Source organism: Choloepus didactylus, chromosome 23, assembly GCF_015220235.1.
Source record: "Choloepus didactylus isolate mChoDid1 chromosome 23, mChoDid1.pri, whole genome shotgun sequence".
In the NCBI taxonomy this organism is placed as follows: Eukaryota; Metazoa; Chordata; class Mammalia; order Pilosa; family Megalonychidae; genus Choloepus; species Choloepus didactylus.
In genome coordinates this window covers 28,696,695-28,722,191 of record NC_051329.1, presented here as the reverse complement: position 1 = coordinate 28,722,191, position 25,497 = coordinate 28,696,695, and the positions used below count along the sequence as shown (strand labels likewise).

General features: G+C 40.8%; 1 protein-coding gene across 2 annotated transcripts in view; it reads left to right on the top strand.

Moving 5' to 3' along the window:
- The first annotated feature begins 50 nt into the window (after positions 1-50).
- The window catches only part of MORC2 (MORC family CW-type zinc finger 2), a 40,704-nt gene continuing 15,257 nt past the window's right edge, over positions 51-25,497 (top strand). For both annotated transcript variants that reach the window (XM_037817044.1, XM_037817043.1), the window contains exons 1-8: positions 51-1,304; positions 7,644-7,697; positions 10,750-10,784; positions 17,769-17,837; positions 18,342-18,432; positions 21,674-21,782; positions 24,984-25,143; positions 25,258-25,369. In XM_037817044.1, coding sequence (XP_037672972.1) covers positions 1,237-1,304; positions 7,644-7,697; positions 10,750-10,784; positions 17,769-17,837; positions 18,342-18,432; positions 21,674-21,782; positions 24,984-25,143; positions 25,258-25,369 — 698 coding nt within the window. In that variant the 5' untranslated portion in view covers positions 51-1,236. The remainder of the gene's footprint in view (positions 1,305-7,643; positions 7,698-10,749; positions 10,785-17,768; positions 17,838-18,341; positions 18,433-21,673; positions 21,783-24,983; positions 25,144-25,257; positions 25,370-25,497) is intronic.

Genomic DNA, 25,497 nt, shown 5'->3' with positions numbered 1-25,497 from the left:
CGCCGCGGAGGCCTCGGGGGCTTGGGGCGTCGGGGAGTGCGCGAGGTGGTTGAGCTGTGTGAGCTAGCAGAGACAAAGCGGTGGCTGCGGCGGCGGCGGCGGATCATCCCTAAACGCTGAGCCCGTGGCGTTGTGTTCTGTCATCATCTCCTCATCCAGCGCGGCGCGCGTGCGGTCGTGTTTGCGGGCGGCGGCAGCAGCAGCGGCGGCGACAGCAGCGGAGGTGGAGGCGGAGGCAGCACATGGTTCCAAGCGCGCGCTGCGGTTGTGGGGTTCCAGTTCCGTGGGGAGGGACAAAGGCAGCTTTGAGCACCCGGCAACGCCCGGTCGGGTGGTGCGCTAGCCACTGCCCTCGATCCCGGTCTTAAAGGCTGGGACTGACTCCTCTCCCTGAGGAGGAGGCCACGGAACCGAGGCCCCGGAAGGGCCTGAGGGGCTGAGGCCGCTCTCTGAGGGAAGTGGGGGAGGGGCGCGGCCTGCCCGAGCTGATTTGGGGCTGGCCGGCTTTGAGAGTCGATTTAGTGGGCCTGTGTGAGGTAGTTTGGCCCACGACTCTGTGAAGATTAGGGCAGGACAACAAGCTGGGTTTGATGCGGGCTTTGGAAAGCAAAATTCTGTCAACGCTTAGGAGGCCTTTCGGTTGGGAGGTGGTGAAATCGGAACTAGCGCCATATATGTTATTCATCGACGCCTGAGTCACCAAGGGGAGGGCTTATTTAAGGATCCTGGGATCACTGATGGCGAAGACATGGGTGATTGTCCAATTTTATGACAGAAGTTCATAAATTTCCGGATTTGTAAGTTTCGGGTTAACAGGAAATTGAGGGAAACAAAACAGAAACCCCCAAAACACGAGGCTCAAAGAACATGAAGATGGAGCAGTAATAAACCACCAACTCCAAGGCCATTTACTGCAAGATCGTCTGTACTGGACTAAATTGTCGGAATTGAAGTATCGCCATTTAATGCCAAAAGCCCCTTAGGACTACAGATTTATGACGTATTTTTCCCAAAATATTACGTCATAATTGTTGTGAAGATAAAAAATATTTAAAGAAGAATCAATTGTAGCTTCAGACTTCTCTTTGAATATATTTTGGATAGATTCTAGGTAACTCTTTCACTAAGGAGCACAAGCTTATCAAACCTTTATTGGAAGGAATCCTGGAAAATCTATCCATTGTAAGATTGTATTTCACTATTTGTGGGTAAAGGACCGGAGACCTCACTGCAGTCATGGCTTTCACAAATTACAGCAGTCTGAATCGAGCTCAACTAACCTTTGAATATCTGCACACAAATTCGTAAGTATTGTATAGATGTCACTGAGGTCACTGATCATTCCTTGATATTAATATGGAAATCCTTTCTCCAGAAAATTGCGCTTTTTTACATTTTCGGATTATCACTGGAGTGAGATGGATCACTGGATGTGTCTTGAGCTCTGTGTTGAAGACCTGAGATCAGTGAAATATTTGTGGCTTATCCAGAAGAATCTACATTTATTGGAGCAAAATTTTCTACATGTAATCCTTAGTTATTTGAAGTCAATATATTGAGATGTTTCATTCAAATGTTTGATAGGAATCCAGCAAGTACTGTTTTTTGGACCACCAAAAGTTGGACAGTTGTAGTATCAACTGTTTCTCCTCTTTAGTGACAACAGCCCAAACAGTTGGGTTAGAACAAGTCTTACAAGGAAAAAAAAAAAAAGGATGAAGACATTTAAATGTCAATTTGTGAGAAGCAAACTTTCTTTTATTTACTTTTTATGGTTTATAGTTAACTGTATCTTCCTAGGAATTGGTCCCTACATTCAATATAGTTTGTACATGCTAAGCAAAAAATGGCAACTTGATTTTAATACTCTTTCTCCCAAATGTGTGCAAATCCCAGAGCTGGAACACATACTGTGTTCATGGTTCTTGAATTCAGGAAAAGATTACCATCAGTCCATTTTGTTCTTGGAATCTTTCAGTCAGTCCTTATGCCCACCCTCTTGAAAGTGAGCCAGTGGGATCAAAACTAACATGCTTTATGATTTACATCTACTTGATTCTTTTGAGAAGAAGGTAAGTATTCTACCATTTTAGGTGAGCAACTAAATGAACGGCTCAGTTATCTGGAAAGAACCGTCTTCAGGGTTGAGAGTATAAGCTTCGATTACTCAACAACAGTAGTACGATGAGCCTTTTATGGAAAAGACAACATGTTATTTGTGATACCTCGATGTTGTCTGTAATTGTTTATTATTTTTCCTTGAGAAAATAAAATATTTCTGAATAGTGAAGTGAATTATCAAATGATGAGAGCCTGGTTTTGTTTTGTTTTAAGAAGAGAATTACTGAGCCTAGGGCATTTTAGAGAAGGAACCTTAGAGGTTGCCTAGACGAATTCTCACACTTAAATAGATGATGAGCCTGAAAGCCCCATTAGATGAGGTGGCTGATCTAAGGTTACTCAGCTAGTTGATAGCACAGCCTTGGGTAAAACCTTCAGCATCCTTTTTTTATAATTCAAACCACCACATTAAGGACAAACAGACGACTTAGATACTCATAGATGACTGTGTTTGATATATGGTTATCTTGGGTTTTGAATTTCGGCATGATGAGCCAAAGCTCAGACAGACGAGTATGTAAGACTATATTATAATCTTTGGAGAACATGAACTGGATTTTAAAACCTGGGTTCTTGTTCCAACTTTGCCAGAGACTTTGTGTGATAATGAAACAATAGTAACAGCAGTAATTGCTTTGTGCCAAACATTGTTTTAAACATTGTCTGAAGTACTCTTCATACAACCCTGTGGGGTAAAGTTAATTTCTGTTTTGCAGATGAGGAAACTGGGGCTTAGATTAAGTTACATGCCACAATAGATACAGCTGCTAAGTCAGATTTAAGGTTTATCAGGCCATGAAGATGAGTGAGTTTAAGCATTACCAAAGTGACTTTAGTCTGTTTCACCTTCAAAGGTCTTTTTTTTGTCTATTGAAAAAAAAGTGTCCTTCCCATTTAGAAATTTTTGAGTTTTAGTTTATCTCAGGCTCTAATTTGAGGATTCTGGGATGTTTTTTCCTTTCTTGTTTTATTTTTTCTTTTTTACTTTATAGCTTATTAACAGTAGGTGAACAGAGCCAAGGCAAAGCAGCAAGTCTCAGTTGAGTCACTTGTTTAAGGTGAAGTTGGAAAATTTTCTGTGAATTTGACTTACCCATGTTGTACTGAACCACTTGCTTTGCATGAAGATTTGAGGGTTGGATGTATCATTTTGGAAGCTCTAAAATTTTTTTTCTGGATCACAATTTTGATCTTTGAAGTTGTTCTATCGACTTTTGAATGTGTCCAATTCTACCAGAAGAAAGTATGAATCTTAGAACACCAAGATAGGTTTTTTATTTGTAACTAATTTTAAGTGATTTCCTTATCTTGGTGACCTGCTTGGAAGTTCATTTTTACCCTAAAGAGGAAACTGATATTTTGAAGTTCTCATATGATGTGATTTCTCACTCTTAATGATGCAAGACATACCTCTGTGTTAAGAAGGAAGATTTTTCTTACAGTAACTTCTCCTTTATTTTAAAATTAAAAACAAAAACAAAAAACATGACCATTTTAGGGTGTCTGACATCTGCAATATTGCCATGACTGAATTACAAAAGAAATGGCTGCCTTTCTCACCTCCCATTTAACAAGAAGTACACAGGCTACAGGAGTATATTATGGTGCAGTGGAAAGCTAATGCATGAGCTTGGCAGCCAGCCAAACTTGGATTTGACTGCTTCATGGCTGTGTCCTTGGGAAGTCAATTTATCTGAGCCTCAGTTTCTTCATCTGTAAACTCAAGCTAATCTGACAGACAGTGGTTCTGAGGATTATATAAAATAACATTTATAATGTTCTTAGTTCATAGTAAACATTGAGTGGATGATGAATTTGACTTTATTACTGTTTATTATATTGTTAGCTTATATAAACCGAAGATTGGCCATTGTAGTAATCTGTTAGTTATTTGGTACTAGTTATTAGGCAGATAAATTTTTAATTTCTGGAGCCGTTGTTGGAGACAGTAAACATCTAGTTTGAACTTTTTTTCCTTCTGTATTAGGTCTGTGGTTATAACCAACTATTGATGGTTATTCTCTTGGTTATGTAAATGCTAAAGCTTAAACTAGGCCTGGGAAATTCTCATGATAACCTAAAAGTCTTAGGTTGATATTTTTTAATACTGAATGTTGCTAAAGTTAGGGTTTTTAAATTAGAGAACTTTTACACTGTTACTAGTCTTTGGTGATTGGGTATGTGAGTGCTAGTAAAATGTTCTTAAATAATCTAGGTCCTGTATTCCCAGTGTAGTTAGTGGTGGTGGTGATGTTCATTTGGCATAAGATGTATATAGTTTGTCACTTTATTTGCAGTGTTGTTAAGAGTATTCTTAGAGCAGGATGCTTAAGTATAAGATGCCTACTTTTTATTCCTGTTCCTGTTGGCACATCTGATAACAAGATGCTATGTGATATATCTGGGTTTTATTCATGTATGAATGGATATGGAGGAATCTGTCAACTCTAGAAAGAGACTTAGTATTTTTTATGATTTATGAGCCTGTTGAAACATGGGTTCATACTCTGAAATTTAATAAAGCCACTTTCATGTAAAATGGTTGCTCCAGAATTTCTCAGCTCTGTTTTCTAGCAATTAAGGTCGTTAAACTATTGTCAGCATTTCCAAGAACTCAGTAGAAGCTGTCACTGTTTGATGGGCTTGGGGATAGTCTCTTGGTTTAAATTCAGGCTAAGTATAAAATAGGGAGACAATTTTCTTTCATAATGAGTTGATTAACCACATGAATTTGTCTTTGGAAGTGCTGAGCTGCAAAACTATTTTGTAGTGTAGAAGGAATGGCACAGAAGCCACAATCAGTTGAAAGTGGAAGGACTTGTTAAAAATCTTTGTCTTTTTCTAGATGGTTGCTCTTTCCTGAATCTCTGGCATTGGATCTTTCGTTCTGTAAAGAAAATGATTAATTTTTATATCTCTCTGTGTTATCTCAATGCCAGCTAGCAAAGAGTGCCCCTTTTGGATTATTATTTGAAAACAAAAAACAAACAAACAAAAAAAAACAGGAAAACTTAGGCAGTTGGTATGTTTTTGAATCTTATGATTTTAAGAGATATTTAGAACTATGACTTTAGCATCTGTTAGTACAAGCCATCATGAATGACTTGGAGGTCTGGAGAAGGTTTTGAGTATTGTCTCTGACCTTAACATCTGTTGTCACAAAGTCCTCTTTTATGAGGCCTGCTGACATCACAAAAGTATCTGTTGGCAACATTTAAAATATATCTGCTAGTTTTTCTGAAATCTTTGTGTGGAACAGCATTGGTACTGTGTGGAACAATGAAGATCATTGGGAATGTTCTTTTTAAGTTCATATTTCCCAACATTGTATGGAAAGCAGTGAAAATAACTGCTGGGGTGCTTTGTGCTTACCCTTTGAGATCTTGTTATAAATATCTCATATTTTCATGTGAAACAATCAAACAGTTGCTATTTCTGTTTTGCTTTCCTTATCCTGATGGCCAAGGGTATCAGAATTAGTTTTCCAGTTAATTCATATCCACCATTCTCACTACCAAAGACCAGAAATTTCATTCTTTAACTTATTTATTCCAAAATTTTTGCATTATGTATATAAGTTGTAGTCTCATTTTTAGTATGGTTGTGGTCTTGTTTGTTTCCAGAAGCTGTATTTTCTGAGATTCTTTTCGTAAGTTAAAGTACAGATTTGTGTTGAAATGAAAAATATTGCAATAGCAATAGCTATTTTATGTTTTTATGTAACAAGCCTCAGTTAAAAAAAAAACACAACTTTATACTATAAAAGACTAATTATAAATTTCTGAGTCACTCATAAGTCAGGTAGGAAAATGAATGAGATTTTTTTTTAATAAGTTGCACAAAAGCATATGGGTTTCCTTTTTTCACCATATCTTTGGCAAATCACCTTAATTTTCCAGCTTTTCTCACCCTATCTCTTCCATGTAGTAATCTATAGAATATTTTTTTGTTTCTTTAGTTCATAATTTGAAGAATTTAAGGTGATGATTGTAGAGACTTAAATATTTTGATTAAAGATTTTTTTTTTAGAAATTAGATTCTTCCATGTAAAGTAATTAAGAATTGGATGTTAGCCAGAAAAATTTGAGCTCTATTTTCTAGGCAAATTGAAGATACAATTTCTATCTTTTGTTGCAACGAATTTGTTGGTGCTTTCTTTGGATCAGCCATAGATATGTTCACTGATCTCATGGAGGGGAAGTTCTTCCTAAAATTCCAAGAAGCAGTGGTTTTATTTAATTCAAAATTTGCATTGTATGAATTTGAAGAGTTACTTGAAGAGGAACATCCCATTTTCCTGGACACTTCAGTTTTGGGTATTTATTTTGTAAGCAAATGTTTTCACAGTTTGTTCTTAACAATACAGTAAATGATTAGAGATCCTAGGCTGCTGATTCTTTGATATTGATATATTCTTCCAAATTTTTAGAAAATTTCAGTTTATCCATTTACTGAAGATTTGTTTGCAAAAAAAAAAAAATCAGCTGGAATAACTTGGGGATTTTTGAAAAGTTGGTGATGTTCTAGTGTATTATTGTGGGTTAATGATTTTCTGTTTTCTCCAATTAAAAGTCAAGCTGGTTTTCTTCGTGTTTTTAGTAGACACAACCTACTTTTGTATTTAATGAGGACCAGTATGGGAAATAGCACAAATTAGAGTGTAAATGGAGGAAGAATTGTAAGGCTACATCTTATGCATAAACATCATCTTTATTGAGTTCTGAGTAACATAGTAATTATGTGTTTATACAACCCAAACTTTGAGCAGCTCCCAGAGAAGATGACCACTGGCTCCCCTCCTCACAGGCGTTAGTGCTTTAACAGGGAACCTAGGACACCACAGTAACCTCATGTTCCCCTATAAGGAATTGTTCAAGAGGGGCTTGGATTCCTTTCTTTAATGTGGAGACAGTTCTGTTTTTAGTCAGAATCCACTCCTACAAATTACCAGTAAGGAGAAAGTCAAGAAATGGATTATTCCCTGTTTCCTCTCCCTCTTTCAGATGGGATATTTTTTCTTATAAGTTGCACAAAAGCATATGGGTTTCCTTTTTTCACCAATAGATCACACATAGGTATTGGTAAAGCAAAATGCTAACGAATTGTCCATTGAGCATGCTCAGAGAGATGTAGAAACTGACAGTTTAGCTGGTTAAGGCAATGAAAACTAAAATACAGACATTTTTGTAAGTATAATATGATGTGTAGTGAAAAACATTGCTTTTAGTGGTTGGTTTGATACAGATAGGAATCTTTACTGCTTCAGGGTGGGTTTCTCAACCAAAATAGGAAAAGTATACATGCTTAGGTAGATAGCAGGACTAGACAGATTTAACATTTGAGAGAGATTAGCTTACTCTTGAAAGGCTTCAACTGTGGAGAAATTTAAATTGCAGTAGTGAAAATTAAGAATGCAAATGGCAATTATAGATTTTTTTCTATTGTATGACCTTGATTTTTTATTTGAAGTCGCAGTTAAATTCCATAATCCTTTTGCTCACTCTCAGTATTTATCGTTTCAGAACCACTCATGAATTCTTGTTTGGTGCTCTTGCTGAACTGGTTGATAATGCAAGGTATGTATTCCTCAGGCATACAGTCCGTTCTTGGACTGGAAACTTTTGGGGTTGTTGTGACCCCTGCTCTCTGAAGACTTGAAAGGAAGGCATTTCTATAGTAGCTATAAGTTCTAAGAGGCCTTTCACTAAAAGGCATTAAAAAAAAAAAAAAGAAACAGTTTTATTCACATACCATCCAACCATCCAAAGAATACAGTCATTGGTTCTTGGTATAATCACAGAGTTGTGCATTCATCACCACAATCAATTTGAGAACGTTTTCATTGCTCCAAAAAGAAAAAATCCCAGTTTCATTTGCTCCAAAAAGAAAAATCCCTATACCCCTTATATCCCCCTATTATTGATACTTAGCATTGGTGTGCTGCCTTTATTACACTTGATGAAAGAATGTTACAATATTACTGTTAACTGTAGTCCATAGTTTTCATTATTTGTGTTTTTTCTCATATATTACCCTATTATTAACACCTTGTAATAGTTCTAGTTCATGGAAGAATGCTCTTATATTTGTACTGTTAACCACAACAGGGTTCACTATGTTGTATAGTCCCATGTTTTATCCTCTAGTTTTCTTTCTAGTGACATACACAATCCTAAACCTCCCTTTTCAACCACAATTACACCCATAATTCAGCACTGTTAATTACTTTCATAATAATGTGCCACCATCACCTCTATCCATTTCCAAACATTTCCAGTCAGCCTTATTAAAAATTCTGCAGAAATTAAGATCAGCTCCCCATTCTCTACTCTAATTCTATCTCCTGGCAACCTGTACTTTAGATTTGATCTCTGTGAGTTTGCTAATTATAATTAGTTCATATTAGTGAGCCCATACAATATTTGTCCTTTTGTGTCTGGCTTATATTTCACTCAACATAATGTTCTCAAGGTTCACCCATGTTGTTACACAATCAGGACTTCATTCCTTCTAAAAGCTGAAAAATATTCCATTGTATATATACACCAGATTTTGTTCATCGATTCTTTGGTTGATGGACATCTGGGTTGTTTCCATTTTTTGGCAGTTGTGAATAATGCTGCTGTGAACATTGGTGTGCAAATGTCTATTCATGTCCCTGCTTTCACCTCTTCTGAGTATGTACCTAGTAGTGGGATTGCCGGATCATATGGCAGTTCTATACTTAGCTTTCTGAGGAAACTGTCAAACTGTCTTCCACAGTGGCTGCTCCATTCTATATTCCCACCAGCAGTGAATGAGTGTTCCTGTTTCTCCACATCATCTCCAAAACTTGTAGTTTTCTGTTTTGTTTAATAGTGGCCGTTCTAGTAGGTGTGAAATGGCATCTCATTGTGGTTTTGATTTGCATTTCCTTAATAGCTTGTGATACTGAACATGTGCTTTTTAGCCATTTGTATGAGAAAGCACCTTTAATAGTCCATTAGTTGATACATCTCTTTACTTGATTAACTTAAATTCACTGATTGCTCTTTGTGTTCTATCCTAAGAATAGTAAACTTATGACCTCTAAAGCCACCTTCCCATGTGTATTATAGCAAGATAATTGTAGTGAAACACAGAGAGTTAAGGTAGAAACATAGGACTCAAATTAATGGTACAGAGAATCTCTGATTTAATTTTGCTACCAGGAGAATACATCATCTAATTTCTAAAAAAGTATTCCAGGATTCTATATCTTCCCAAAATGTATGTTTTATTGTCAGTTGGTTTTGGTTGATCAAAGCATCTTCCATTGTTAAAGCAGCTGAACTTGGAAGGGTGACTCTTCAGCACTGTCTTATACCAAGTTCTTAGTAATGAAAGCATAGATAAACATTACTGTGCAAGACTGAATAGAAGTTTGGATTGGTTCAGGAATGAATAGCAAAGTCTAGATCAGGATTCTGTTTGGAATTGTATTATGAAAATATTGTCTCACTCTTTTTCTCAGTTTTGTTTTTGAATGCACACAAAATTCAAGCACATCGTTTTTTGACCAGATGTTGATGACTTATGAAGAAAGAATAGGATTAAGAGTTGACAGAAGTCCTTCTATACAGATTCTTAGTTAATGAGCTTGTTGATAATTTTCTTTTTACCTATGCCTGTGAAACAAACCATGATATTATTGTTATTAATTGGACTGCTCATGGCAGTGTATTGGTCAGTAGGTTCTTTAATCAGAAAACTCCCATTTTGTTTCAGTCCTGGTTGACTCATGATTTTTATGTTCCATTTTAAAAGTAGCTTAATGGAATGATGTTAGAATTTGCCATTTGCCAGCTTAACAAGACCATATTATGTTATGGCTGTCTGCTTTTTTGTGTGTCATGGTGAACTGGAAGATTCCTGGGAGTATATGTTCCAACTCACCCACACGTTTTGCCAACCTATCTCCTTTCTAATTCGTAGATTGTAATCTGTCTCATATTTGAAAATGTTTTTATATCTTTGGAAATAGGTACAGCTACCAAGCAGTAGCTCTCTATGGGTTTGATGTGGATTTTTCACATTTAAAACCAGTGAAACTTTCTCCGTCTCATTTTCCTTCCTGTAATTGGTGGAATTACACTAGATTACTTCTAAGCTTTTACGGATGACTTCATCGATGACAAAACCTGTATGATTTCAGCTGATGGCTAGTCAAAGGGGTGCCCCAACTTCCTTTCAGGGTTAAGGAGGATAAGATAATGGGCTCGTAAATCAGTCTCCTGACTGCAGTGTTTATACCGTGAGACCTAATTTTTCACAGGCTTTGTGTCAGATTATTGTTTTGCTTTTTTTCTTAATATCTTGGTGAGAAGCAAAAGCAAGCAGGTTGTTGGAGTATCTTTTTTTTATGGTTCCAATCAAATGAGTGAGAGAGAACACATACTTGAGTCATTTCTTAGTGTGTAAAGGAAAATTTCTTACCCATCTTCCAAATGTTTTCATCATGAAATCAGCATTCAGAGAACATATCTGTACCCTGTGTGTCATGTCGTTATCTTAAAGCTCCAGAAGTATATAAACTAAGTACTATGTATTTGAACGGTTGATATTTCATATCTATTTGGATCTCAATTTTTTTCCTTTTAATTTTTGCAGAGATGCTGATGCCACCAGAATTGATATTTATGCAGGTAAGTCAGATTTCAGTCCTTTCTTCTAATGCCTAGTTCCTTTTGATGCATATATTGCTGTATCTAAGAAATGAGTGGGAAATAACTGGCTTCTGGAGCCTGGAGAGATGGGACAGTTAATACAGATCATAAGTAGAAACAGGGTTGCCTTGGTCAGGCATGTAATAGCAACCAAGAATATTGGTGTAAAGAAGCTAACCTGAGGTGTCCAAATCTCTGTAAATAGACACCAGGAGATTCATGGGGATTATGGAGTGAAATGAACTGAAGCCAGGGAAAGATCTTGTTGGAGGCCAGTTTGTCCCCCTGCAACCTTGGTGAGGACAACTAGTTCCAACTTGGAGGCTTTTTGGTGGCAGTTGCAGCAAGTAGCTGGGTCCTTGGCTTGGCACTGAAGTTTGCAGAGACATTCTTAGGCATAGGTATTAGAAATGAGGGCTGGTCTGCTTCTAATTTAAAGATACTGACTGCCTATACTGTTACTATTTACTTAATTGGCTCTGCTATTTTGCAGTAAGATCCTTTCTTTTTCCTAGAGTAGGTGTGACAGTGGAGGAATTTCTAGTCTTTATTGTTGACCTTTAAAAAAAAAAACAAACCTGCATTCTGCCTGTTGAATATCTGTACCAGCACCTTTTTGGTCATTTGAATGCTAGAAATTTGGAAGCAGAATAGAGGAAGACAACTTTTAAATTCATTTTGGCTAGGGTGATCTGTTTTTTTTTGGACTAATTTTCCTGAAGTCTTCTGAAAGGTAGTATTTTGAACAACACTGGCTAGCTTCTGAGAAGACTGTTTATGTGGGAATATATAATTATCAGTCAGATAAGCTGTCCTTCTTTGTGGACCCATCTGATAAAGATGAACAAGCACACAACCAAGTGGTAATTCTCAGAACATCTGAAGTCATTTAAGTATGAAAATTCTTCCCAGATATGATGAATTCCTCATGTTTGATATACTTTGAAGCAAAGAAAATATATAGAACAGCTAAAGTCACCTACACTGCTGAAATTTTGAAAGCCTTCTGTTCAAAAGACTGCCAAAGTGGTGAAAATAGGGCTCCTTTTGTTTTTAGAAGGAAAAAAAAAAAAAACAGAGCAGAAGAATGTTACAAAATGGTTACTAAAACTTTGGGCTAGTTGGAAGTGCCTTTTTCAAATATCTTGGTGTGTTTTATTGAGGGAGTGGTAATATCTACTTCTGAAAGAAATGGTGGCTCTTTCAATCATTGCACAGATGGCAGACCAGAGAATTGGCGTCTGTTGCAAGTGACGTCAAAGGGACAGTCATAATAGCTGAGTCTGTTTGGAAGAAATTTGTTTGGAAGATCATTTTTGCCCCTTCTTCCCTTCTTTGGTGGTGAATTTCAACAAGGGAATTCATTCCTTTATACTCAGAAAGCAGCAGAGAACACTTGGATTTCAATTTAAAAGAAAAAGACACAATGCTCATTTATTCTGTTCTGGGTTATGCTGATGTGCTTTGGGAGGAGTTGGAGAGGAGTGAAATGGGGCCTTAGCTCAAAGAACTTAGTCTCTAATTGGAGAGACAATTGGCACTCTACAGACGATTAAAGAAAAATAGCTAGATCTTGAGGGAACAGTCAAGACAATTAAGGATTAAATGGTGTGATAGAAGCATTAGGCACCATAACATTTTGGAAAAAGATTTGATTTATACCAAGCACACATGGGGAAATTGGGAGTCTTGGCTACAGCATCCTTGACTTCAACTTCACATTTTTCTACCTTAGTGCCTTAGTTAACATACTCGACAAGAGACTTAAAAGCAAACTCTTTTAAAGTAGAATGGTGGAATCAGTAATATCTTAATACTAAAAAGTTCTTGTTAATACCGGAACATATTTTCATGCCTCCCATTAGGAAACTAGATTGATACTGATCTTGGAAATCTCAAATATCAGATGGAATTTTGAAGATACCACAAAGTCACATTTTCAAAGATGGTTTTTAAACCTGGGAAAGGGGTGAAGTGAGTTGGCCTCTCAAAGTGTAGAGGTGTTCATTTACTCAAAGCATTGTTAATAAATGGGACCTCCTATATGGTATGTGAATATATCTCAATAAAAAAAAAATGGGGCTGGACCATAAGGATCTGTCAGAAGTAGACTGTCTTTCTATTGACTTTCTCTTCTTTCTGGGATAGTTATTTCCACCTCCTGGAAGAAAAATCTCTTTTGTGAAGCCAAGGCAATGGTTAGTAAATGGAAAATTGTCAGGAGAAAAGTAACTGAAATTAATACTGCTTATACCAATTACAAGAATGCAATGAAGATCTTGGATGCCATTTTATTACAGCCTCTGCTGATACTTACAGTGGTTCTAGAGGAACAGAATCTTAGGATGAATTTTCTGAATTGTTTCTGGGGATTCTGAAATTGGTTTCTAATCTGATTACATTTGAAGGCACTATAACTATTTCTAGTGGTAAAGAGGGCACGGATGTGCAAATATCACCATTACTCCTAATGGATTAGCATGTATTTTTTTTTTCCCCCTTCCAAACTATCAAGTAGAATACAGTTGTCTGGTTCCTTCTAACGTGCTATATAAAGTGGGGAAAGAAAAAGATGAGCTTAGGGCTTCAGATTCCCAGCTCAAGTGTTGTGTAAATGACCTGAAAGTTCCTATGTCTGCCCTGAAAGAACCCTTATCTCCTGTAACTGCAGAAATGAGATTTCTAAAAACCAAACTCAGGGTCTCATCTTGTGTGTGGTTGAATTACAATGCAAATTGAATTCTCAGCCTCACAGAGTGTTTGCTGTTAAAGTTGAGGATATTGATGGGAAGGAATGGGATCCTGAATATTGGAATAGAGACACAGAGGCAGATCCTGGTGAAGCTGGGGCCATTGAATCCCTGAACTCTGCTGAATTTTCTTTGCAAGTAGAAGCAGCCCTGTACACCATCTTAGGAGGTTAACTCTGCTTTGCCCGAGGAACCTGTAATGGCCTTCCCTGAGGTAGTTGCCCTGCAAGACACTGCTGACTTTCCTCAGAACCCAGCTCCCCCACCACCCTCTGCTTCTAGACCCTAGACTTAAGTCTCAGCAGTCCCTGAAAGGGAGATACAAAGTGTGACCCATGAGGAGGTGCATTATGCTGCATGACTTTTTCAATTTATTTGGACAGAAATCTAAGGAATATGTGTGGGAATGGATGTTAAGGATGTGGAATAGGTGAAAGGAACATAACTTTGAATCAAGCTGAATTTACTGATATGGGCCCACTAAGAGATTCTAGATTCAGTGTAGCTTGAGGGGTTATAAAGGGCTCTGACTGGTTGGTTGGTTGGCTGTAACATGGAGCAAATGGTGGCCTTCATGAACTGAAGTTGAAATGCCAGAAGTGCCTTCGTATATGTAGAAGAAGGAGTTCTGCTTAACACTGTAATACAGAAATCCTGCCTGAGAGTTTCCAGTCTGCCAGCCTGCCCTTCCCCTGACTCCATTTTTTTTTTTTGACAGCAATCATTTTTTTTTTTTTAATTTAATCATCATTTTATTGAGATATATTCACATACCATGCAGTCCCCTGACTCCATTTTACATCACTTCTCTTCTCCCACTTTGGGAGTTGGATGGAGGGATGTCTGGCTAAATTGGAGAAGCCAGACTTGGCCAAGGTGGGGAAGCTGAGATGATAATCTTTCATAGCTGCCACCAGGATCTGAAGCAAAAACTGCTTTTGCATTCCCTTTCTTCCAAGGCGGAACATACAGTCCCCAGCTGCTTAGACTTGGCTCGGTCCAGAATTCCTCCCCTCCTTCATCAGTATCCTGTTTGGAGGCTTCAGATACATCAGTTGGCTGATTAAAGTATATATCAGGTGTTAGTAATGACTCTCTAACTGGTGGAATGTCTAGGAAGATAGTTTTGACCAGGGAGGCCTTCTTGTTCTTGCTTGCTCTAGCTCAGCGCTTCTCAAGGGGCGGTCCATGAATTGGCAGTATCACCCTCACTTGGGAGCTTATTAGAATTGCAGATTATTATGCCCCCTACTTCAGCACCCCCTCTGGAGTAGGAGCCTACTTTTTAACAAGCTCTTGAGGTGATTCTTTTGGACACTACAATTTGCTCTTGCTGATACTTTTTCTGCCTGCTCCAGCTTTAACCCCCCTATCCTTCTTACCTGATCTGCTACTGAGAGTGGACTGTTGTGATGGTTTGAAGCTTTATGTACCCCAGAAAAGATCATGTTCTTAAAGCTAATCCATACTCAATGTGGACCCATTGTGAGTAGGATCTAAATTCAAGTCGAGATGTGAACCACCTCATTCAGGGTGGATCTTAATCCTCTAACTGGAGTCCTTTACAAGAGAAAAGCTAAGAAAGACAGAAGACAGAAAGGACACAGAGAAGCTGAGAGAGAAGGACACACATTAAAAAAAAGAGATACCACAGAAACAGGAAGCCCCTGAAGCTAGAAGCTGGAAGGAGTGAAACCTGGGAGAGAAGGGAGAGACCAGCAGATGTGACTGTTTGTCTTGCCAAGTGACAGAGGAGTCCCAGATCGCCAGTAGCCAGTCTTTAGGGAGAAAGCATTGCCTGTTGATGCCTTGATTTGGATATTTTCATGGCCTAAGAACTGTAAACTTGTAAAAGCCAACCCATATCTGGTATATTGCATTTTAGCAACTTTAGCAAACTAAAACAACTGGATTCCATTAGACTGTAAGCTCCCTGAGGACAGTGATCACATCTGCATTGTTCACTGCTGTATTCTCATCACAAAGCCTGGCATACAGGCGATGTTCAGTAAATGTTCATTGAATAAATGATTGATTAGGTAAGCATTGCAGCCAGGGGAACACACTGTATCACCTGTTTACTGTTGAAGAAGTTATGGCTGTGTCAGTCATCTTGGCCCTGAGGCCGTGTTGCACGTGGCGGTGGGCCTGGACACTGCTGTCTTTTTACTGGCCATCAGTCACTCGGTGGCCAGAAGGATGCCCCCTCTGCACAAGTGAAGAACTCTTTTTTTCCTCCAACTCTTACCCTCATAAATCCCATAGAAAAGCTTCAAAATGAAGCCCTTGAGCTGAAAAGAATCCCAGATCCGCTGTTAAGTGCTGATTGTGTGCTAAAATGATGATTGTGTGCTAAAACAGCCTCCCAGTCCTGTCCTAACACTAGGGCCCAGAAGCAACTTCTTGGGTAGTGTTTAAGGAATGCCAATAATGCTTGGTGACTTTTCAAATTCTCTTGGCATGAACCAATTTCTAGATCCCAAAGCAGAGCCTTCCTGTGTATTTTATGGCCATAGCGTTTGGCAAATCGACCTTAGCTAAGTTTAAAACACTTCTTTTACCATACTTTCTTTACGTGACCCAGTGTGAGTCTCTGTGACACTGCTTCCTCTAGAAGGAAACTTCGGAGCCTTTTTGTACTTTTCTTGCACTTGCTGCTTGCTGTTATCTCACTTGGATTCTCCAGACTGTGATAAGAGACACTGCCACAAGGGGAAATTTTTCTTATCTACCAATAAAAGTACTTCCAGGAGGATCTTTGACCTTGAACTTTCAAGAAGCACTTGTTAATGTTTCAGCAAGTTCACTGAACACTGAGTAATATTTGAAAATCTCTGTGGTTTCTAACCTTACTGAAGTAGCATGTTAAATTACATTAACTAGTCCATTTAACAGAAGGCAGTCACGACCTACTTGAATCTTTAGCCTGAGGGGAAGACAGGATTTTTAACTCTGAGAATCCCCAGCTTAGTTAGTTGTACAAAGTTGGTGAACTATAACTTGGGAGAGGCTTAAAAAAATCCTCAATTAGGAACTAGGCTCCAAAACAGCCTACAGTAGCTTATACAGACCTTCATTTTAGTAAAAGTGCTCCTGTTATCTCTGTGCAAAGCAGTAGACCAAGAACAGCATCTGTTCTGGTCATGTTGATGTTAGTGGTTTCTCGTTTGGTTTCTGTGGGGCTGCAGTGGCGGACTCCTTTGACTTTCGTCACTGCCTCACTTCCTCTTCTCCTTTGTTTCTTAACGCTAGTGATTCCAAGGCCAGCATTTTCTCACCTAGTCCTCATCACTGGGTCAGAAAGACACCTTGGAGACCATCTAGTATAGCCCCCTTCCCTATTTAGGAATCTCTTCTATGTCGTGACATACTTGGACCCAGGTTACTTTGAGCGATCACTTGCTGCTGCAGAAGATGGCTGCTTAAAGAAGAGGTTCCTCTGCTGACTGGATTGGTAGCCAGTCTGTTGCTTTCCCTCCCTGTCAGCCAGGAAGCCTTGTCATTTGGCTGCTCTGTACCCTATTGTCAAAAGACTGTTCCTCCTCCCAGTCAGGCAAGGCTAGTTGGGAATGAGGCAGCCATCACTGCACCCTGTACTCTCTCATGCCTGGGATGGGGAGCCATTTCAAAGACCCTAAGTAAACAGGGAATATGACAAGGACTACAAGCCTAGAAGCTACACGTTAGCCTAGGGAGAGCCATATATAGTAATTCATCCTCTGGATAGCAGCTACCACCACTGTGCCCATAGCCACTTTGCTCTGAAGGCTAGTCTAAGCATAACTCACAAAGAGAGTACCCTTTCGAATTTGAGCAGTGTCGGTAAGGTATGGCATGTAATAGCTGGAATACTTTCATGGCTTGGAGTCCATGGCAGAGGGCAGAGGTGGTAATAAACCAGGTGGAGAGGGAATTGAAGTATATGTGAAATACATGCATATTCAGTGGTCTTGGCAGTGGAGAGGTGCCGGACTAAGTATTCCTTGCTGTAGATTTTCTCAAGCTTTGTCGTGGACCAGAAACCATTGGACAGTCTTTTATGGGGAACTCCTTCGTCTAGCGGGAAGTTTAACTCACTCTAAGACTGTTAGAAGAAACTAGATTTGACCTGAGCTTTTTGGATTAAGCTTCATATTGATCCACCTTCTGAACATTGATGTTGCAGTCCTCTGGTGGGTAACTGTCCAGTAATGGCAGGTGTTTCTTTTTTCAGAAAGGCGAGAGGACCTTCGAGGAGGATTTATGCTTTGCTTTTTAGATGATGGTGCAGGAATGGATCCAAGTAAGTGACGAGCCAGTTATGCCTCTTTTGGGAGGATGTAACCATTTGTACAAAATTCTTACTGCCATCTTGTGTAAACTTGTTTTTCTTTGCCTCGCTGTTGTGACTGGAAGATCTCTCTGGGAAGAGAGAAGTTTGTTGCAACATCACAGGCTTAATTCTACTAATATATTTGTTGGGTCTTGCCCCAGCATGGGAGATAGAATCTGAATGGTATCCTGACATCTGTCCCTTGACATGGTGTTTACCAACTTGTACAACATCCTGGAACCAGAACGAAGAGGCTTCCCCTAGTCTTATTACCATATATATATTCTGATAACAGAATCACACTTCCCAGGGATGGAGATACTGATAGGCCAGGCAAGGGTTGCCTCGATTTGCCCCATGGCTATGAAGTTCATTAGAGACACAGCCTGCTTGGATGTATAGCAAGGCTCAGACCTTTGACTCGGAGGAGCCTGGGAAAGAAATGCAAATCTTTCTTTTGTGTGTGCATTTCAGGTGATGCTGCCAGTGTGATCCAGTTTGGGAAATCTGCCAAGCGAACACCCGAATCCACTCAGATTGGGCAGTACGGGAATGGTTTAAAATCGTAGGTATAATAGAAGCCTTTCATAGGGTTTGAGACAAAAATAAATGATGTCCTCCTTCTCCTCTCATATGAAAAGTTTCCTCCTTTGACCCTCCTAGACTGTAACTCCAGAACAGGAAGAAAGAAAGGAGGGTTAAAGTTTAGGTGTAGCATATCAACTGTTGCCCAGCTGTTTACTTCACATGTTGAAAAACATGAACATCCAAAACTAGTTGGGAAGGAGGGGCTGTTGGCTTCTCTGGGCATTGGGCTCTAGAACAGTGCTCCCCTGTGTGTTGAAAAATTGTTATTTTTACCCAGTGGTTGAGGATACAGGTGACTCTTTTGTGAGTTTGGGATGTATCTGGGTTGGTGATGGGGTGTGCTTCATTCAGTGCAGCAGTGCTCCTTACATTTACCATAAGTCACACTTTTCCCAGGCACTGGGGATCCAGTGTGAATAAGAGGGACATGTGCTCTCCCTCTGGAGGAAGCAGCTTCCATGCAGATGTCTTACAAGGCCCTATAGCAGGGACCCACCTAATGTCCAGATATTCCTTGGGGCTTCTTTCTCAGCCTTTGGTTCCCACTTGTTTAGTGTTTGGAATGTGTTGTTCTGATTTTGAGTGAAGCCCCAAGAGAAAAGTTTCTATTTCTGCATTGCTCACTTCCAGCTGTACATACCTTTGGATGGAATAAGATTTAGTGGAATTGGAGTTTGTGCAAATAGAATTATGAGTCACGTTTTAAGTCTTGCTGTGGAAACGTGTTGTTTTGTTTGAGTTGGTGGTGTTTGTTCCTTCAACAGCGTCATTTGTGCCTCATGCAGAGTGCTTGACGAGGCTTTGGATGTGTGGAGAAGAAAGGGATTGTTTCCAAAGAAATCAGGTCCTGTTGCCTGGACTTTGCATTTATCTTTTAGAGCAGGAACCAAATGGTGGTTATAGCACTCACTGTGTGCCAGGCACTGTTCTAAACACTCCACTTAGTCCTCATTTAGCTATGTGAGATGTAAGTACTCTTATTACAGATGAAGAAACTGAGGTGTACAGAGATGAAGTGACTTGCTCCAAAGTGTAAAAATGCAAGTATAGAGCTGGGATTATGAACGAGGTCTTTTTGACTACAAAGGCAGAGCTGCTGTCCATTTCACGTGAATCAGGCAAACCAAGGTTCAGATCCCATCTCAGCCTCTTCTCTTGAGTGTCAACTTCCTTCTTTGTAGGTTTGGGATTATAAAACATACCTAGTAGATTATGATTGTGTTGTTGCTGTGGGAGAACCCCTCTCCTGGATTCTGGCTTCTAATTTTATTCCTCTTTTCTTTGATCTTCCCATGACAGATTTCCTGGCCTGACTTAACTGGTCTAGGGTAGGGCACAGAATCTGTTTTTCAGAGGTTCTCCAGGTGATTCTGATGCAAGTGACCTAAGGCTTTCTAGAATCAGTGAGGTATAAGAGAAGAAACATTGACTTCTTTTCTGGATTGTTGGCCAGCCTTCTACTTGGTGGCTTTGGTCAAGCCATTTCACCTCTCTGAAAGTCTGTTTCTTCCTGTTTCCTTCTCTAGAAACAGGTTTTAATTTCTTGACATTCTCCCTTGCAAAGTTAGTTTCAGGAGCAAATGAAATGCGACTCAGAGTGCTTAGCAGGAAAGTGTACAGAAGTTGAGGGTGTCATTATTAGCATATTTTAGTAGAACAGCTTTTTTAAGCAGCCCATTGAGAGATGGAGCCATCTAGTGTTTGGCGTAGACCATATATTCATTTTGAAATCAATTCAGAAATTGTCAAAGGGTTCTCACTTGTGGGGAAAAGAGGGGTGAAGAACAGGAAAGGCAGCAGAGAGGTGGTATTCTGGGTTTTTGCTGTTCAGGTAAGGTCAGGATCAAAGACAGAGGGAAGAAAGAGGCAACAAGTAAAAATTTTTGCCAAATTAGGGCAAGAGCAAGCCTTGACAGAAGGCGAGATAATTTGCATCATTTTGCTATGTGTGAGCTTCAGAGAGGAAGGAGGAGAACTGTGAGGTTGTCTGGGGAAGGAGCATTGCTAGCACCTCAGAGCTAGAGGAGGAGAAACAAGCCTTGACAGCCCTGAGGGTATTTCTGGATAGTGTCCTGGGAGTTTTCCTGAGTGTTTGGGGAAATGGGGCATGACATTCGTTTGTGTGCTTGGCATGCCTATCTGGTTTGTATTTGTACATAGAAGAGGGTAATAAGGCTTCCCACCTCCATCATCTCCCTGGGGTGTTATGAGGACTAATGATATAATAGCCATGAAGCCCCAGAAGCTGCTTAGAAGAAAGGAACTAAACACAGTCCATTGTTAAGTGGGCAAGCCTCCCATTCATGCCTGTTCCATGTTGCCTAGGAAAGGCCTGTCCCTGCCTGCTTCTTGGATGTTTTACCTTGGCCAAACAGAGGAAGGCAGCAGTTGGTTCCATTCAGGGTTTTGCCTCATGGAAGGCAGCCTCAAGGCATAGTTCCCAGAAACCAGTTGTATCCAAAAGCAGGGACCTGCCTTCATAGTGAGCTTGATGTGGCAAAAACAATCCTGAGACAGAAGATGGCTGAATTATTGGACATGAGCCAATCATAGGCCTCTTGAATTATATTTTGGTGGTCAAGAATTATGTTTTGTATGGTTACTTCTGTGTTTGACTGAGCCTTTGAGGACTTGTGAGCATAGACACTGGGCTGTTATTGGTAGTTGTGCCATTTGATGAATGCTGGGAGGGAAGTTTGTGTCAGTGGAGGAAGGACAGCATGGAGATTGGAAGTGGTCAGCTTGGAAGATGATGTGTTGAAGATACCAACTGTTGGGGTGAAATCTGACATATACAAGGGGGTATAGCAGCCCTGGTGTGGCTGGGATGGACCCAGTACTCTCGAGCAGGAAGGTTACTTGTTAACATTGTGGCAACCGGCTGGGGGTGAGATTAACCTGGGACTGGTGGTTGGTTGGTGGTGAACATGCCCTAGGAGGGTGGTGAAGGTAGCCCTTGAATGGTGGGTAAGTGTTCTACAGGTAATGTCTATGACTTTCAGAACAGCAGAAGAACTGAGGGAGAATTTTTGGATGGATGGAGAGGGAACAGAGAACAAGGGCTGTGGGACTCAGCTAAAAGTCCTGGGACTTTGGGAAGGCCTTTAGGAGAGCCTTCCAAATATATTTTCAGTCATATCCAGAGGGTGGTTTTTACTCCTTTTTCAGATGAGCTTTTGAATCCCTGGGAGAAAAACCTATTTCTGCCTTCCTTTCAGGGGCTCAATGCGCATTGGGAAGGACTTTATCCTCTTCACCAGGAAGGAAGACACCATGACCTGCCTCTTCCTGTCTCGTACCTTTCACGAAGAGGAAGGCATTGATGAAGTAGGTTCCCACATCGTGGTCTGAGTCCCCATTCCACGTTTTCTGGGTTTGCCTAGGATTTTTTTCATAGCTTGTTTGCAATGTTGGGCTCTTAGGGGTTGCAGGATTGGCAGTCATGCTCCCTGCTGTGGGAGTAGCTTTTGGATGAATTTATTGAGGGGTTAAGGCAGATATCTTTTTTTTAAATTCAATTTTATTGCGATATGTTCACATACCATACAATCATCCAAAGTGTACAATCAGTTGTTCACGGTACCATTATATAGTTGTGCATTCATCACTCCAATCTATTTTTTGAATATTTTCCTTGTACCAAAGTGAAAATAAGAATAAAAAATAAAAGTAAAAAAGAACACCCAAATCACCCTCCCCCCACCCTATTTTTCATTTAGTTTTTTGTCCTCATTTTTCTATTCATCCTTCTATACACTGGATAAAGGGAGTGTGACCCTACAAGGTTTTCACAATCATACTGTCACCCCTTGTAAGCTACATTGCTCTACAGTTGTCTTCAAGAGTCAAGGCTACTGGGTTGCAGTTTGACAGTTTCAGGTATTTACTTCTAGCTATTCCCATACATCAAAACCTAAAAAGGATTATCTGTACAGTGCACCAGAGTGACCTCTTGACTCCATTTGCAATCTCTCAGCCACTGAAACTTTATTTTGTTTCATTTCACACCCTCCTTTTGGTCAAGGAGTTGTTCTTAATCCCACGATTTTGGGTCCAGATTCATCCTCAGGAGACGTATCCAGCATTGCTAGGGAGATTTACACCCCTGGGAGTCAGGTCCCACATAGTGGGGAGGGCAGTGAGTTCATCTGTTGAGTTTGCTTAGGTAGAGAGACAGGGCCACATCTGAGCAACAAAGAGGTACTCAGGGGGAGACTCTTAGAAGGCACATATCTTAGTGTAAGAGGAAATGAAATTTCAAAGCACCTCAGAGAACAGCTCTTATTTCTGAGGATGAGACCGTCTGGTGGCAGGAACCAACAATTGAATTTGGAAATCTCCTGTAGACTTGCAGCTTGAATTCAGTCTGGGGGTGTCACCATGGAGAGTTGTGTTAACAGGGGAAGTATTTGGGGCTTTCTGACTATGGGTGGAGACCACAGCTGGCAGCAATAATAGGAACAGCAGTGTCTTTCCCATATGATGGTGATTCTGTGGAATGTGCCATGAGCACTTTTTCCTTTTGAGGAAATGCTTTGCTCTAACCGCCTACATCAGAAACCACAAATCAGACACCTACAGGGCCCAGGCAGATCGTGAAGCAGGTGAGCATATGAAAAACATCAGTGTAGGTGCATTGTTAAATGGCAGCTGACACTTGGGTTCACCTTAGGGAGCAGCTGCTACTTAGCCCCAGTTGATTATTGCTTTGCTGTAAGGAGTTCTAATGGATCCAGAATATTCTGATTGCAAAAGAATTTGGTAATTAATTCACAGTATTAGCGAAGTATACGTTCAGTTGATCCTCTGTGTGGCCTGGTGGCTCAGATATCTGCACAGCTGGTTCTTGTGAAGGGATCAGGGAAGGCCTATAGTCTGTCTGCCCAGCCTCAGAGTAGACTCCTACCCCTTCTCACCCCTGTGAAATGGAGGCCAGGCAGGAGAGAGAGGGCCGAGGTGCTGCAGAAACAAATCAGAGCCTAAATCATGGCAAATTACTTCATGTTGAGTTTCTGTCATCTTTACTTAGCAAGTAAATGGATTTGTTTGCCTTTTTGGTGCAGTATCTTAGTCATTCAGCAAATCGTTGGAGTGAGGTAAGTGCTACAGCTGGAAAGAGCAGTGTGCTGGGAGAAGCAGCTCAGGCTGGGATCCTCAAGATCCCAGGAATATTTCCTGAGGTAGGACTGAGGGTGGTGAGGGATGTTCAGGGGCCCTCAGGGCCGGAGAGGGGAGTGGGAGGGATTTGGCACATCGGCGATCTGAAGGAAGGTGGACATCTTGAGAGCAGGAAGGGGCCAGTTCAGGCCTGATCTGAGGGTCTTGTTGTGTGTTTCAGACTTTATCAAAAGAGTAGTGTTTAAAGGGACCTTAAGCAAGGGTGGGCAGTATCAGAATCAGGTTTTCTTTTTAAAAAGATCTTTTTGATTATTGTGTGGTGATTGGATTAGAAAGTTTGGCTGTTGTTTAGGTGTCACTTGGCCTGGGCTCATGGCAGGGAGGTGGAAGCAGAGAGTCCACATGCTTTTAGGATGCAGAAGCCACAGATTGGGTGGTTATAGGGAGGCATAGAGGGAAGAAGGGGTCATTCGTGACCCATAGGTTCTGGGTAGCACTTGGGGGTATTGTGGGGGTCTGGAGCTGGGGAAGAATGGAAGAGGGGCAGGTATGGAGGGGAAGAGTTAAGTTTTGTTCTGAACACGTGAAATGAAGTCTGCATCTAGAGCTTTGAGGAGGTCTGGGATTCTTGAGCTCACTTACAGGGATATAGAGTGAGTTGAAGACCTGGGACCTCAGGCAAGTCAACATTTCAAGGCCAGGGAGAGGAAAAGGTGGCAAAGGAGCTAGAGGAGTGGACAGGAAGGTAGGAGGAAAAGCAAAAGGCAAGAGTGTTTTGATCGGAGGGATGGGTATGTGGATGGCATGTGAATGAGAATGCTTTTGAAGTAATGACCTTGTCACCCGGGACTGTTGGGAAAAATGAGAGGTGTAGAGTGAGCTACAAGTTCACAGAACACAAATAGAACTTGATTTCCCTGGTGAAAAAGCTGGGTTGGAATTTTCTCCTTACTTGGTGCTAGAAGGTCACTATTTTGGATTGTACTCTAGTGCAAACTCAGCCAGGATTTCAAAATAAGATCATTTTCAGCTGGGGAGGAATGTGTCCAAACCAGTCCTGAGGTTCTGTGCTATCAGCATGAAGCTTATGAGAAACCAGTAATATGTCAAAGAACCTTAACGGTTTCTCACCTGGGAACTCACTACAATGTGGGGTCCTTTTTTTCCTGCTTGTGACCATCTGGTTTGAGCCTCTCCGAGGTGCGCCTTGACTGGTTTGCTCTGCAGGGGTGGTGGGTCTCCCTTCATACTGCCTCTGCAGGGCGCTCTGCTTGCAACTGGGTCTCAGGAGGGGGAGGAGCTTGGGCCTCACCTCTTGACTGTGTGGAGCCACTGCGGAGAGGGATAAGGTAGATGAGAGAAGGCTCTTTTGGGCCTCTCTCAAAGTGTCTGCATGTGCTTACTCCAAAGGTGATTGTCCCATTGCCCACCTGGAATACTCAGACCCGGGAACCTGTCACTGACAACGTGGAAAAGTTTGCTATCGAGACAGAACTCATCTACAAGTACTCCCCTTTCCGCAATGAGGAGGAAGTGATGACCCAGTTCAGGAGGATTTCTGGGGACAGTGGTAAGTAAGCTTCGAGCCTAGCACCCCTAGGATCTGGGAGTTCCAGAGCCGTGAGTGGTGTGGGGATGGGCTCTGGGTGCCTGGCAGAATGAAAGGAGGATTCCTGTTCCCCAGGAACACTGGTGATCATCTTCAATCTCAAACTCATGGATAATGGAGAGCCGGAGCTAGACATAATCTCAAATCCAAGAGATATCCAGATGGCAGAGACCTCCCCAGAGGGCACGTGAGTGTGGCTGGGAAGGGAGTGAGGCCTTGGAACTATTCGTTCTATTATAGAGAAAAAGTTCAGGAGGTGACTTTGGGGAAAGGGGAGAGCTCATACCCTGGATTGCTCCTGGTGGCATCATTGAA